This window comes from Bubalus bubalis, chromosome 4 (assembly GCF_019923935.1).
Source record: "Bubalus bubalis isolate 160015118507 breed Murrah chromosome 4, NDDB_SH_1, whole genome shotgun sequence".
Taxonomy (NCBI): Eukaryota; Metazoa; Chordata; class Mammalia; order Artiodactyla; family Bovidae; genus Bubalus; species Bubalus bubalis.
This window is the reverse complement of record NC_059160.1, coordinates 4,023,470-4,036,975: the sequence shown is the minus strand read 5'-3', so window position 1 is coordinate 4,036,975 and position 13,506 is coordinate 4,023,470. Positions and strand designations below refer to the sequence as shown.

The 13,506-nt window shown below is 52.8% G+C and overlaps 1 protein-coding gene across 2 annotated transcripts in view; it reads left to right on the top strand.

Annotated features, from left to right (window-relative positions):
* The window catches only part of FBLN1 (fibulin 1), an 82,315-nt gene that overhangs the window by 22,953 nt on the left and 45,856 nt on the right, over positions 1-13,506 (top strand). For both annotated transcript variants that reach the window (XM_025282688.3, XM_025282689.3), the window contains exons 5-9: positions 5,193-5,252; positions 6,611-6,712; positions 7,311-7,448; positions 8,803-8,940; positions 13,051-13,194. In XM_025282688.3, coding sequence (XP_025138473.3) covers positions 5,193-5,252; positions 6,611-6,712; positions 7,311-7,448; positions 8,803-8,940; positions 13,051-13,194 — 582 coding nt within the window. The remainder of the gene's footprint in view (positions 1-5,192; positions 5,253-6,610; positions 6,713-7,310; positions 7,449-8,802; positions 8,941-13,050; positions 13,195-13,506) is intronic.

Sequence of the window (13,506 nt, the reverse complement as noted above, 5' to 3'; positions counted from 1 at the left end):
TCACAGATGAGGTCCTGGCATTCAAGGTCACGTGGCCAGCACACGGCGGAGGCAGAACTCTGGCCTTCCGACGCTGGGCCAGTGCCCTCTCTCCATCTGGAGCTGACGACGTGGACAAGAGGCTGGGGGCACCACTCATTAGCAGCAGGCTGTGAGCATTCAAACATAATGTAGGGGCCAGTGATCCCCCTAAAGCAGCTTCAAAACAGCTCCCAGCTGTATTTCCATCAGTTTAGCTCCCCACCCCCCCATTTGTCTGAAGCCACGTCAGTCCTGAAGCCTTGGGGCATGGTTCAGTTACACGGTTCAGGAAACTTCTCGGTTGTCTAATCATCTCTTCCACTTATGCAATGGTTTCCTATGCCATAATGGAAACAGCCCTGGAAAATTTCAGGCGTCTGCTCTGCCCCAAGCTTGCTGCCTGCGTGGGACCTTTGCCTTCTCAGTCTGAGCTCCGTCTGCCCTCTGTTCAATGTGGGGGAAGGGGCAGGGAGCAGGTCAGAGGAAGAGCTCACAGGCCAGTGCTCCCTGAGCCAGGCTGTCCGTTCCTATGGCTTTGGGGTCCTGGGTCAAGTGACCTGTCTTTCATTCTTTGTTTTGACTTCTCAAGTCCTGGACTCTGCCGTGCAGCTGACTTCAGATTTCTTAGTCATAAAGGGGGACTGGAACCATGTTCTGGCTCCCTCCTTGACTTTTGAAATCAGAGATGACGTTTTCACTCTAAACAAACTCAGATTCTTCACCCTGGTGGAGACTTTCTCCTGTGTCTCCAGGGAGGACTTTTGTTGATTTATATCTTGGTTCGTTAATGGTCTCTGAGCTTTTCTGTTGCTCCAGATGTCTTATTTCTCCCTTGCCTTTCATCGGCTTCATTCCTTGCCCCAGACTTTGCTCGGTGTCTCTGTGAGGACTTCCTGTGTTCCCTCCCCACTCAGACACAGACCTGCCTTCCTGTCTTCCGCTGACGTTTACTGTGGGCCTACTGTGTGCTACCACGGGGCCACATGGGGGGCCCACAGACCAGTACGGCCTGAGGTAAAATAAGTACAGAAATGGACAGTAAGCCTTTTAGAAACTTCTCTAAGCATTTGATATAGAGTAACTCATGTCTGGGCGTCCCGGGTGGCTCAGATGGTAAAGAATTGTCCTGCGATGCGGGGCACCTGGGTTCTATCTCTGGGTCGGGAAGATCCCCTGGAGAAGGAAATGGCAACCCACTCCAGTGTTCTTGCCTAGACAATCCCATGGACAGACAAGCCAGGCGGGCTACAGTCCATGGGTTGCAGAGTTGGACACGACTGAACACACACACATACACAGATCTGTTTAATCTAAATATAAAATTGGGATTTGTGTCTGTTTTCTTAACCTTCTTTCTCTACTAAGCTGTATTATGAGTTATTGAAGTGTTGTTATCTTCGATATTGTTATTGTTATATGGAAGTGTGAGTTATCTAAGATGGGGGAAAGAACCCTGTTCTTTTGGGTAGAGCTGTGCTGGGGTGTATCTTGGTTACGCCCATTCTACAGATTGGGCGACTGAAGCTGCAAGAAGCTTAGATTCCAGATTCCTCTTCTCGCATTCTTTGCCCAGCATACTAGCCCCCAAAGAATGCTGTGGAAATCTCGATAACTTCATCACCCAGGTAGCAGTTTCTCATAAATGCCCCTGACCTTGTCACCGTGAATCCTCTGGAGGATGGTTCCATCACCCTGGCCTGTGCCTGGACGTGGCAGGGACTTGGGCCTTGCCAGGATGTAATGCCATGTGAATGAAGGGTCCCCAGATCAAACCTCCTTTTTTCTCCTCTCTCTTTTTTTAGCGTCTAGTAGGGTTGATTACTACTTCTTGATGTGAGGGTTGATTACAGTGTTGTGTTAAATTCTGCTGCACAGCGCAGTGATTCTGTTATGCGTACACGGGCGTTCTTCCTCATATGCTCTTGCATTATGGGTTATCACGGGATGTGGAATGCAGTTCCCTGGGCTGCGCAGCAGGACCCTGTTGTTCTTCCGTTCTGTCTGTAATCGCTTTCATCTGCTAACCCCAGCCTCCAGTCCATGCTGCACCAGGACCCTCTCCTGTGGCAGCCACTGGTCTGCTCTGTTTGTGACACTGTCTGTTCATAGATAGGCTCATTTGAGTCGTGTTTTAGATTCCACAAATAAGTGAGAGCATGTGGTATTTGTCCTTCTCTTTCTGACTCGCTTCACTCAGTGTGACCATCTCGTGTTTAGTCATGAAGTCGTGTCTGACTCATTTGCGACTCTGTGGACTGTAGCCTACCAGGCTCCTCTGCCCATAGGATTTCCCGGCAGGAACACCGAAGTGGGTTGCCATTTCCTTCTCCAGGGCATCTTCCTGACCCAGGGATCCCAATTCTTGACCACTGAGCCACCAGGGAAGCCCTGTGATCATCTCTTGTTCAGTCACTCAGTCGTGTCTGGCTTTTTGCAGCCCCACGGACGGCAGCACTCCAGGCCTCCCCGTCCATCACCAACTCCCGGAGCTCGCTCAAACTCACGTCCGTTGAGTCGGTGATGCCATCCAACCATCTCATCCTCTGTCCTCCCCTTCTCCTCCTGCCCTCAATCTTTCCCAGCATCAGGGTCTTTTTTAATGAGTCAGTTCTTTGCATCATGTGGCCAAAGTTTTGAAACTTTACCTTCATTACCAGTCCTTCCAATGAATATTCAGGATTGATTTCCTTTCGGATTGACTGGTTTAATCTTGCTCTCCAAGGGACTCTCAAGAGTCTTTTCCAACACCACAGTTCAAAAGCATCAGTTCTTCAGCGTTCAGTCTTTGTACTCCAACTCTCACGTCCATACATGACTACTGGAAAAATCATAATTGACTCTGTGGACCTTTCTTGGCAAAGTGATGTCTCGCTTTTTAATACATTTGTCTAGGTTTTTCGTAACTATTTTTCCAAAGAGCAAGCAGTCACCGTCTGCATTGATTTTGGAGCCCCTCCAAAAAATGAAATCTGACACTATTTCCACATTTTCCCCATCTATTTGTCATGAAGTGATGAAACCGGATGCCATGATCTGTTTTTTGAGTGTTGAGTTTTAAGCCATCTTTTCCACTTTCCTCTTTCACCTTCATCAAGAGGCTCTTTAGTTCCCCTTCTCTTTCTGCCATTAATGGTCATCTCTAGTTGCATCCAAATTAACCACTCTGAGCAAAGGTGCTCCCAGCCTCCCAACCTAGAGATGACTCACACCCTAAAGGTCTCTTGCTTAGTTTCTTCCCAGCTGAAAAGTTTTTGAATTATTTAGGGACCCTTCCCATATTTTGATGTGAAAGTATCATTTGCTCAGTCGTGTTCAGCTCTTGCGACACCATGGACTGTAGCCCACCATGCTCCTCTGTCCATGGGGTTCTCCAGGCAAGAATACTGGAGTGGATTGCCATTTCCTTCTCTGGGGTGTCTTTCCGACCCAGGGATCGAATCCAGGTCTCCCGCAATGCAGGCAGATTCTTTACCGTCTGAGCCACAAGGGGAGCCTTCCTGTGTCCTTTGCATAGTGTCTATAAATTATGTTATATTGAAATTTACTGCAGAATTACTAATGTGTGTGTTTTTGCTGAGGTCTGTTTTCTGTGTGGGTGTATCATGCTCTCACACATATGTGTTTTAGAAGACACGGGAAGGTAGAAGGAAGAGGAAATCAACACAGAGATGGGCACTGTTTCCATTGGGTTGCATTTCCTCTCCGTCTTTTTTCTGTCTTTCTTTGCTTCTCTCCTGTAGGCGTGGCTGCACTGAGGAGACCCTGGGTTTGTACTTTCCCACCCAGCCTTGCAATGTGATGGCTGCTGAATTGCGATGGAGTTGTGGTCACTGTCATTCCATCTTGTGGCGGCTTCCATCAGCAGGGGGCTTGGTTTTCAAGTTGTCTAGGGATTCCTGGGTGTATCCACCCGAGTTAAAAGGGCTAACGCATTTCCTTTATGTCAGAACTGCAGTGCAATACCGCCCTTTAAATCAGGGCCCTGGCCCCCCGCCGCCTCACTCTTTGTTCTGTTGCCGTGTTGAATCTCTTTTAAAAACATTTTTATTTATTTATTTGACTTCAGTGGGTCTTAGTTTCAGCATGCAGGATCTTTTAGTTCTGACATGTGAACTCTTCGTTGCATCTTGTGGGATCTAGTTCCCTGATCAGGGATCAAACTTGGGCCCCCTGCATTGGGAGGGCAGAGTCTTAGCCACTGGACCACCCCCTCTGTTGACTCTTTTTATTAAGGTGGGGGGCCTTGTCTGTGCCAAGTGCTTCACCCTCAGAGCAGGTGCTCAGATACCTTTGTTGAACAAGCTGAGTGAGTGACTATGGATGACTGGCACTAAATTGAACTTTGCAGGCCAAGTGGATGAAATCTGTGTATTCTCTTCCTGGGGCTGCCCTAGGAAGGCGTCACAGACTGGGGGGCTTAAACAACAGAGATATTGTCTCCCAGCCTGGAGGCCAGAAGTCCGAGACCATGGTGTTGGCAGGGCTAGGCCTTCCAAGTATCTCCCCCGGTATCCCTTGGCTTGGAGATGCCTGTCTTCTCCCTGTTTCTCCACTCTCTTTTCTTCTGTGTATCTGCCATGGAGTCCAAATGTCCCCTTTTTGTAAGGACACTTGTCTTTGGATTAGGGCCCCCTCTCACGACCTCATCTAAACCTGATCATCTGCAGTGACCCTTCTCCAAAATAAGATCATGTCCCCAGACACTGGGGGTTAGGACTTCACATCTTCTGTGGGGGGGTGGGTGGGGAGATGGGACCCACAGTTCAACCCGTAACAATAAGCTTATACCAGGTGTGTTGCCTTGTTTGGAGGGTGTGACTGAGTTTATAGTAGGGCTGTGGTTGTTGCATTTGTGGAAATATTCAAGTAATGTTGACAACATAACCACACTTGGCATTGCGTGGATGACTAACAGGCCCTCATGCCGCTGCCGTTTCTGGTATAATAGATCTTTTAGAGACTTAGCGACATTTTGTTTTATAAGTGTGATTCTGTTTTTCAAAAGGATGAAATGAACACTGAGCTGTTTATAAGAAGACGTACAGACAGGTATTAGCTGCCTGATATTTACAAGAAGAGAAAACATTTGGAGTGGCCTGTGTGCTCATGTGGGTGTGGACCACCGTGTGGACAGCGTGTGCACAAACGTGTCTTTGCCTCTTTCCCCTTAGCTAAGGTTTCTGAGATCGAGGAGGAACAAGAGGACCCCTACCTGAATGACCGCTGCCGAGGTGAGCCCTGTGCCTCCCCAGCTGGTGGATAACGAGGCCCAAGGGAGGGTCAAATGCTAATCTGTCTGGGAGCTGACCTCAGGCTCTGCTCGGGTTCACTAGGATTCACCCGAGATGTGCCCTTTGGCTGGGAGTCCGCTGCAAGTCCCGGTCACCTGCACTCCTGGACTCCTTCCCTTCCTCTCCTCCTCGCTGGGACCTGGTGGGCGAGTGAGGGAGAGGGTGGACTTGTAGCGAAGGGCTGCGTTCTTGTGGCTTGTAGCAAAGAAGCTAGCATTCAAAGCCCTTTCATCACGGCCCACAGACTCTGTGGGTGACTCTATGGGGGGTCACTCTAAACAGGGACTGCCAAGGCTGGGGGCCCCTTAAGGGATGGGGGTGAGTGTTGCTTCATTTTGTGGCCTGGCACTCCAGCCATACCATCTGTAATATCCATTTGTCTCATAAGAGCGATGCTTTCAAATTTAAAGTCAGTGGGGCCTTACAGTGTTGTTTTCCATAAGATAAGACTTTATTTCTCATGACGGAACATTCCTACACATCTGGACTGGCAGGTCTGCTCCCTGAGGGCATTTAGTGACTTGCCTTATGTTGGGCTTTAATTACGGAGCCAGTTTAATCACAAAATAATGCGGTCTGTTACAATGGCATTTGGCACCGAGGCCCTGGGTGGGGGAAGGGAGAGCAGAGAGCCCCAGAAGGACCCGTAATCCTCCCTGGGGGGCGTGGGGGGGGATCTTCCTGGAGGAGGGGGGCGGATAGTTGGTTTGCAGTGGGCCAGGATGGACTAGCCAGAGAAGTGACGTGGGTGGGGGGGTTGCAGCAACTGGAGCAGAGACTTGAAGACCCGCAGCAGCTGGGCCCTGGTGGGCGGTAGGTCGCGGGAGGGGCAGGGGACAGGGAGAGGGGAAGAGGCTGGACAAGTGGGCAGGCCGTGCAGGCCCTGGGCAGCAGTCCAAACTTCATTTTGTGGAATCTGTCTGGTGGAGGTTTGTCCCCATGAGATTAGCTCTTTGAGCATCTCGCTAGCCACCCTATGGGAAGCGTGGTTGGAGGGTTGGGTACCAGGGATGCTCAGAGAGCCAGGTGAGTGAGCAGCCGGAACTGAAGCAGTGCCAGTGAAGATGGGGTATTGGGGTCCCGCACGCCCCTCCATCTGTCACATCAGGGCCAGACCTTGGGGTCTCTCATGGGAAGGGGGTTGCTATGAAGGCTGCAGTGGGCTCCAGCCTGGGGAGCCTGCCTTTCTGCATCAGTCCACCTTGAGGGCACTTCCTCTGGCCCCATCCAAACAAAGAGAAATCACCAGGAGGTCCCTGGGTGTGCCGGGCCTCTGCTCACATTTGCTCTGGTTCCAGGCGGCGGGCCCTGCAAACAGCAATGTCGGGACACGGGGGAGGAAGTTGTCTGCTCCTGCTTTGTGGGGTACCAGCTGCTCCCCGACGGCGTCTCCTGTGAAGGTAAATGTCGTCCTGCTCTGAGAGCCTCTGCCTCCGCTTGACACCCAGGCAGGGCCCGCTTTGCACAACCTGGGGCCCTGTTCATAGGGGAACTACGGCCCAGGACCAGCTTTCCAGCATCCCGCAGCCACGGCTTTCAGCCAGGAGAATGTGAACCCCGGGCTGGGAAAAGGGGGTGGGCTTGGGGTCTGACTGGGCTCTGAGTCCAGGATCTGCTGAGTGGCCCTGGGGGCATCCCCAGCCTCTCTTGGCCCCTCATCTGTGAGATGGGGGAGATGAAGGGAGGCAACAGCCCTAATAGGGGGGTCTCTAGGGTCACACGACTCCAGTTCAGGGCCTGGAGCTTGCTTAGCAGATGCTCAGAAGGAGCCATAGATGTGAAATAGATCAGCCGGGGAGAGAAACCATTGCTTTTGCTTTGCTCTGGTGGGGAGCACCCAGGGCTCCACTCCGGTACAGAGCGTGACTATCACAGGCCTGCGGCCCTTGATGGATGCAGAGAACTGACCCCACTCTGCCTCCTGGTCCGTCCTTCTGACGCAGCGTCAGGATCGGGCGTGCTTGCCGGTTACTCCTGCGTTGCCTGTGTCTCTCCTAGATGTCAACGAGTGCATCACGGGCAGCCAGAACTGCCGGCTCGGGGAAAGCTGCATCAACACAGTGGGCTCCTTCCGCTGCCAGCGTGACAGCAGCTGCGGAACTGGCTATGAGCTCACAGAGGACAATGACTGCAAAGGTACGACAGGCTCCGGGTCGCAGAACCGCACCCCGGGAGTAGCTGTGATGTCATGAGAAGGTGGCTGGGGGGGTGCAGGGCTCCATGCTGTGTCCCCCGTGACTTGCCTGGGGCACCGCCGACCCTGTCACTCGTGAAGATTTAGCTTCTTGACCGTCATGCTGAGTTAATGACAGTGGAGAGTTTGGGTTTCTGAAAAGGCTCAAAGCACGATCATTTAAAAACAAGACCAGGGCCGTCGCCGGCCTTCCAATGGTTGGGGCTTTGCCCTCCAGTGTGAGAAGGTACGAGTTCCGAACCTGGTCGGAGAGCTCATATCTTACATGCCTTGTGGCCAAACTACCAGAACACATAAAAGGGAAGCAGTATTGTAACAATTTAAGAAAATAAAGACTGAAAAACAATTTTAAAATAACAACAAGACCGGAGATGAATTTCAGGTGCTCGCATGTGCTTTCTGCTCCCATCCCCCCAATTTTTTTTTTTTTTTTTTTGCACAACAGCTGCTGTCCATCTGATTCCAGGCTCCCTTGAAGTTCAAAGCATATTCCCTTCCGCTGCGTAAAAAGCATGACATTTTTGGCTGCTGGCTTTCCCCCGCCAAACCATAGATGTTATTTGGCAGATAAGCCTTTGATGAGGATCTGTTAGAACATACTTTTCTGCTGAGGGTTTCCAGCCCTTCGGAACGACAAAACCACTTGTGTAAAAATGTTGGTTGAATTATGAGGGTAACTCAAAAGCAAGTCACACCCTCCTGACGTCCGAGGGCCTTTGGGCGAGCTCGGTGCTCCCCACCCCTGCAGACTCCCTGGGCGGCTTGGACCACGAGAACCCAGGGTCCCTGCCAGCTGAGTATACACTTTTGAACATCGGACAGCCCATGAACTTCAAGGGAAGGGCAGCCAACACGTTCAGTCATGACAATCACCATTGTTAATATTTGGGATACTGCAAGGACTGAAGAATGAATAAGTTTATAGGGACTGTGTTTATTGCCACTAAGATCATCATCGCTTTATAATCTAAAACTTAACATGTGCTTAGCCTGAAATGAAAACCAAACCAAACCAAACCACCTATTGCCAGGAAAATGTCTGGGTTATTTATTATATAACAAAATTTGCATCATAAGAGCCTTGGGGGGATAGTCAGAGTTTTAAGTCTTGAGCAACACGAGCCCCGTTTGGCTAAGGCTCTTGTATGTGACCTCTTTATTGGGATGTTTTGGGTTATAGTCTGAGTAATGAGCATTTAAAGGAAAAAAAAAAAAGCTTTCTTGTGATTTTAAAGTGTTGTAAGATGCTTCTGGCAGGACTCTTGCTAACAATTTCCTTTTTTTATGATGTACCAGATATTGACGAGTGTGAGAGTGGTATTCATAACTGCCTCCCCGATTTTATCTGTCAGAATACTCTGGGATCCTTCCGCTGCAGACCCAAGCTACAGTGCAAGAGTGGCTTTATACAAGATGCTCTAGGCAACTGTATTGGTAAGACACTGCTGCCAGGGCTCACGGGGTCCGCCAGGCAGGGGAACCGTCCGGTCACGGGCCCTGTCTCTAGCAGGCGGGGCACTGCACAGGGTAGACAGAACAGGGGTCGGCAAGCTTTTTCTATAAAGGCTGGATAATAAATTGTGCATCGCAGGCCGTGTGGTCTCTGTTGCAACTCCTCTGCTCTGCAGGTTGCAGCTGGAAAGCAGCCACTGTTATGTAAACAAGTGGGTGGGGCTGTGTCCGAATAAAGCTTTATTTACAAGCACAGGCGACAGGCGGTGTTGGGCCCCAGGGCTCTAATTTAGCAATTTCCGATTCAGACAAAAGAGCTTGAGTTTTGAAATCAGAGACACTGGTGTTGAACTGAAGGTGTGTGTGCATGCGTGCTAAATCACTTCTGTTGTGTCTGACTCTTTGCGACCCCATGGACCCTGTCAGGCTCCTCTGTCCATGGAATTCTCCAGAATACTGGAGTGGGTTGCCATTTCCTTCTCTAGGAGATCTTCCCAACGCAAGGATTGAACCCGTGTCTCTTAGGTCTCCTGGATTGGCAGGCGGGTTCCTTACCACTAGCGCCGCCTGGGAGCCCCAGGGAAGCCCTCAGTAGTTTTAAACACTACCGCCCTGGGACCAGCCCAGGAGACAGGAGGTGGGCCTGCTTTCTCCTGCAGTCGCCACCTGGCCGGATCACTGTATGCTCTTGGCATTTGAGTCCAGGTCTGCCAACTGTCCTTGCCCTCTGCCCCAGCAGAAGATTCTGGGGCCTCCCTTGAGGTCAGACAGTCGTCCCCCTGGATGTGAGCTGCAGGTGCCACCAGCCAGAACCCACGCTGCTGGGGCTGCCCTGTCAGCCCCCTGGAAAGGCTGGCAGCGCCATGACAAGGGACGGGACTTTCCATCTTGTGTCTGTCTCACGCCCTCGCAGATAAATCTGCATTGATCTTTGATTTGACTGAAAGCCCTGCCCCCTTTTATTGCCATCCCAGGATGTTTACAGACAAACAGCAGCAGCCCCTTAGGATGGGGGTGATTTTATCTGCAGCCAACCCCAGTCTTTGTTCCTGAAACAAATTTGCCCCCTTTTCACGGGGCGTCTGCACAGTGGGGGCCTCAGCTTGGCTGCACTGACCCCTCTCCAGCCCCCTGCCCACGGAGCTGCCGTCACTCGAAGGGGGCCGGGGAGCAGGAGGCTTACCGCTCTCCCTGGGCCAAGACGGGGAGGGGCCTGCCCAGACTTTCAGGGGGCTTGCAGGGGGCTCCGCGGAGGAGGGCTTCTGTCGGGGCTGGAAACCCTGACTCATGGCAAAATCAGCCCGAGTTCCACATAGAAGGAGCATTTACAAGTCTCAACTTAGCCCCGGTTTCCCACTCCCCACCCGCACCCTGGTTTGAGGGTGCAGCTCTGTGCCGGGGGAGGGGCCAGAGCAGGAGCCAGGGACCCAGGACTGGCCGCAGCCCAGCGCCCCCCACTCCCTGAACTTGGGTCTTTGGAGGTCCTAGAGGGGTCTCTGTTTTTGTGTGCCCACGATCCTTGCAACCAAGTTCAGGAGCTTTTCTTTTTAAAAATTGCTATTTATTTCAAAAGTTTTGTCCCTCTTTATTTGTGAAAAAGTGAGCAAAACCCAAACGTAGAAAGGGCCGGCTTCTTCCCTGCTCGGCGATGCCTGTGAGCCCTAGACTTTGGTTTTTATTCAAAGTGGGGCCAGACAGTTCTGCTACTTGCTTTTTTTTTTTTTTGACCTGCTGAAGTGTTTTGATATCATTTCATGTCAGTACCTTAATGTCATCTTTTTATCATGCCAAAAAAACCTTCACAAGGAGAAGATGAATCAAGGAAAAAGGAGGGTGTCAGGATGATTCGGGGCCAGGGCAGTCCCCCTCTGCCACCCGCGCTCCTGGCTTCCCTGCTCGCACACTGCCGGGATGCCACTCTCCCTCCCGCAGGACACAGTGACCTGTGCTGGGAAACTCTGACCTCGAGTGTAGCCAGAACTATCTTCCTGGGGCTTCTGGAGCCAGCCCTGGGCCCCGGGAGCCTGTCTCTTCCCCTCTGGGCACAGGCCGGCGGCCCCGTAGCTGCAGGGCCCCATGCGGGGGACCAGCGCAGAGGATGGGAGCGGGTTTTCACAGCAGAGGCCTCCATCCCGGTCACAAAGCGTAGAGTGTTCTATGCCCTTGAGGTCTGGTCATCGAGGGCCTGGCCACTATCACGTCTTCTCCAGGCTCTCTCTCTGCTTCTGTTTCCCCCTGCCGGCCCACCTTCCTTTCTGCTTTCGTGAGGACCAGAGAGGAGGCCGGCACTGCGCTGCCCGCATGGCTGATCCACTCCAGGGGTGCTGGGTTCTGTGGCCATGGGGTTAAAGGGCGCTAGCGGGGGCCCTGGAACAGCTGGGATCATCCGGGCTTTTCCCAGTGGGGCTCTAAGAGGCTTGTACGAGGCCTTCCCAACCTCCTCAGACCTTGTGTGTTATTTGCTCTCTCTCTTCCCTCTCCCGGCCACGCATTCATTGGCCCCCTCCCTGATGGCCTGGTCCCTACCTTGTGGCACTCACAGGCTGGAGGGCTCACCCCTCTGTGGAGCTCGTGTTTTCTCAAGGGGCACTGGTGTTCTATGGCACAGGGTTTGGGAGCTGTGGGCCCGATTGGGGGAGGGTAGCGGTGACGGTTCTGAATGCTGCGTTAGTTCTTGATGCACGGCTGAGCTTTTTTCTCTAAAGGGCTAAAGAGCGACCTCACTGATCTGGGGTCTCTGTCGCAGCCACATGGAGGCGGCCGTAGACGATCCGTAAAAGCACGGGCCTGGCTGTGCTCCAGGAGAACCGAATTTACAAAGACAGGAAGTGGACTGGATGTGGCTGGTGGGCTATGCCCACCCCAGATTTCAGGGCCCTTGTCCCAGCCGGGAAGCTGGAGACCCTGGTTCTGCACAGAGTGGGCCCTGGCTCTGGCCTGAGTTTGGGGACTTTCCTGTTAATAAAATGCAGATTTTAATCCCTGCAAGCCTGTCTTGTGGGTTCGATGTGCTGGTTGAGGGCGGGACTGGAGACAAAAGCTTTCGTAAACTGTAAAGTATTGCGCCGGTGAGACCATCCCGACAAAGGCTGTTGTTGACAGGGCGAGGAGGGAGTCGGGCTGGCTCTTGTCTGGGGAGGATGGGGCTGGGCTGCGAGGGGAGGAGCACAGCTGGTCCTGTACCATCACCCCCTTCTCTTAGCCCCCTAGATGTTTATAGGTGATTTGGGAAACCTTTAGGTCCTTTCAGAAGGCTACTTCTGGTAGGAATTTCACTCTGTGCAGTTCTGCACCAGGGCTGAGCGTGAGCAGTCATGTAAACCCAGTTCTGGTTGGTTTACACGTGTTGGGCCTGTGTTTGTCAAAGGGGTCCCCCGTCAGAGGGGTGTGCAGTCGGGGAGGGACCCCACTGGGCCACGAGCTCAGAACTGCCCTTCCCTGGGCCCTGAGTTCACACAGGCCCCCCAGACCCCGGAGTAGGGATGGGGATGTCGGGGGAGCTGTGCCCCAGAGGCTGTGCTCATACGAGAGGTGTGTCCACCAGGCAGACTGGGGCGATGGCTCCCCGGACAGGCCCAGAGGGGGATTTGCGTGGCGGCTGGAGGCTGGGCTGCAGGAGAGACCGGCCACGTGGCTGGGAGGCGGGCAGGGCCCGGCAGTCACTGGAGGCGCCCAGAGCGCTAGTGCCGACATGGAGGGGCTGCCGCGTCTGTTCCTCACCCCTGCTCAGTTCAGGGAAGATACTCACTGACCGTGTGGAGCGTGTGAACCCAGGATGGCACCTGAATTGCCAGGTTCACTGTGTGGGACTCACAGGCAGGTGGCCTTGGCGTTGGTGCAGTGGAAGATGGAGGTGTTGAGGGTTTAGGGGCAGGGAGATGGACCCGGGAGGGGGTGCTTAAGGTGGGGTGTGCTACTGTGACCTGGGAGCCAGGCGGGAGGCTGCCGTGTGGTCCAGGCCGAGCACATCATCTTAACTCCATCTGTGGTTTCATAAAGAGGAGGGAGATGGGACTTTTTTGGAGATCTGGGTGCTGGGTTTGGGAAAGCTCTCCAGGATTAACCCTGCCGTCTCTATCTTTCCCCCCGTAGATATCAATGAGTGTTTGAGTATCAGTGCCCCGTGCCCTATTGGGCAGACGTGCATCAACACAGAGGGCTCCTACACGTGCCAGAAGAACGTGCCCAACTGTGGCCGTGGCTACCATCTCAACGAGGAGGGAACCCGCTGCGTTGGTTGGTATTAAAAACGAAAGCTGGTTTGAAATGGACTTTTCTGTCTGCTCCAGCACAACCCTCCCTTCTCTGGAAGGAGAGAGCAGATCCCCAAAGGAAGTGGTGTGCACCTGTCCATCTATCCCATGGCTGATCGCCAAGCCTAGGTCTTTACTGGCTATTGCCTGGACCGTTGCAGTAGAATGCCAGCCCACCTACTGCCTTCAGCTTTGCCCCTTCAAGTCTGTCCAATTTGTTCTGAGCTGAAAGCTCTCTTGCCCCTTCCTGCTCAGAGCTCCCTTTGGTGATGGCCCCTCACTGGGGCAGACAGAT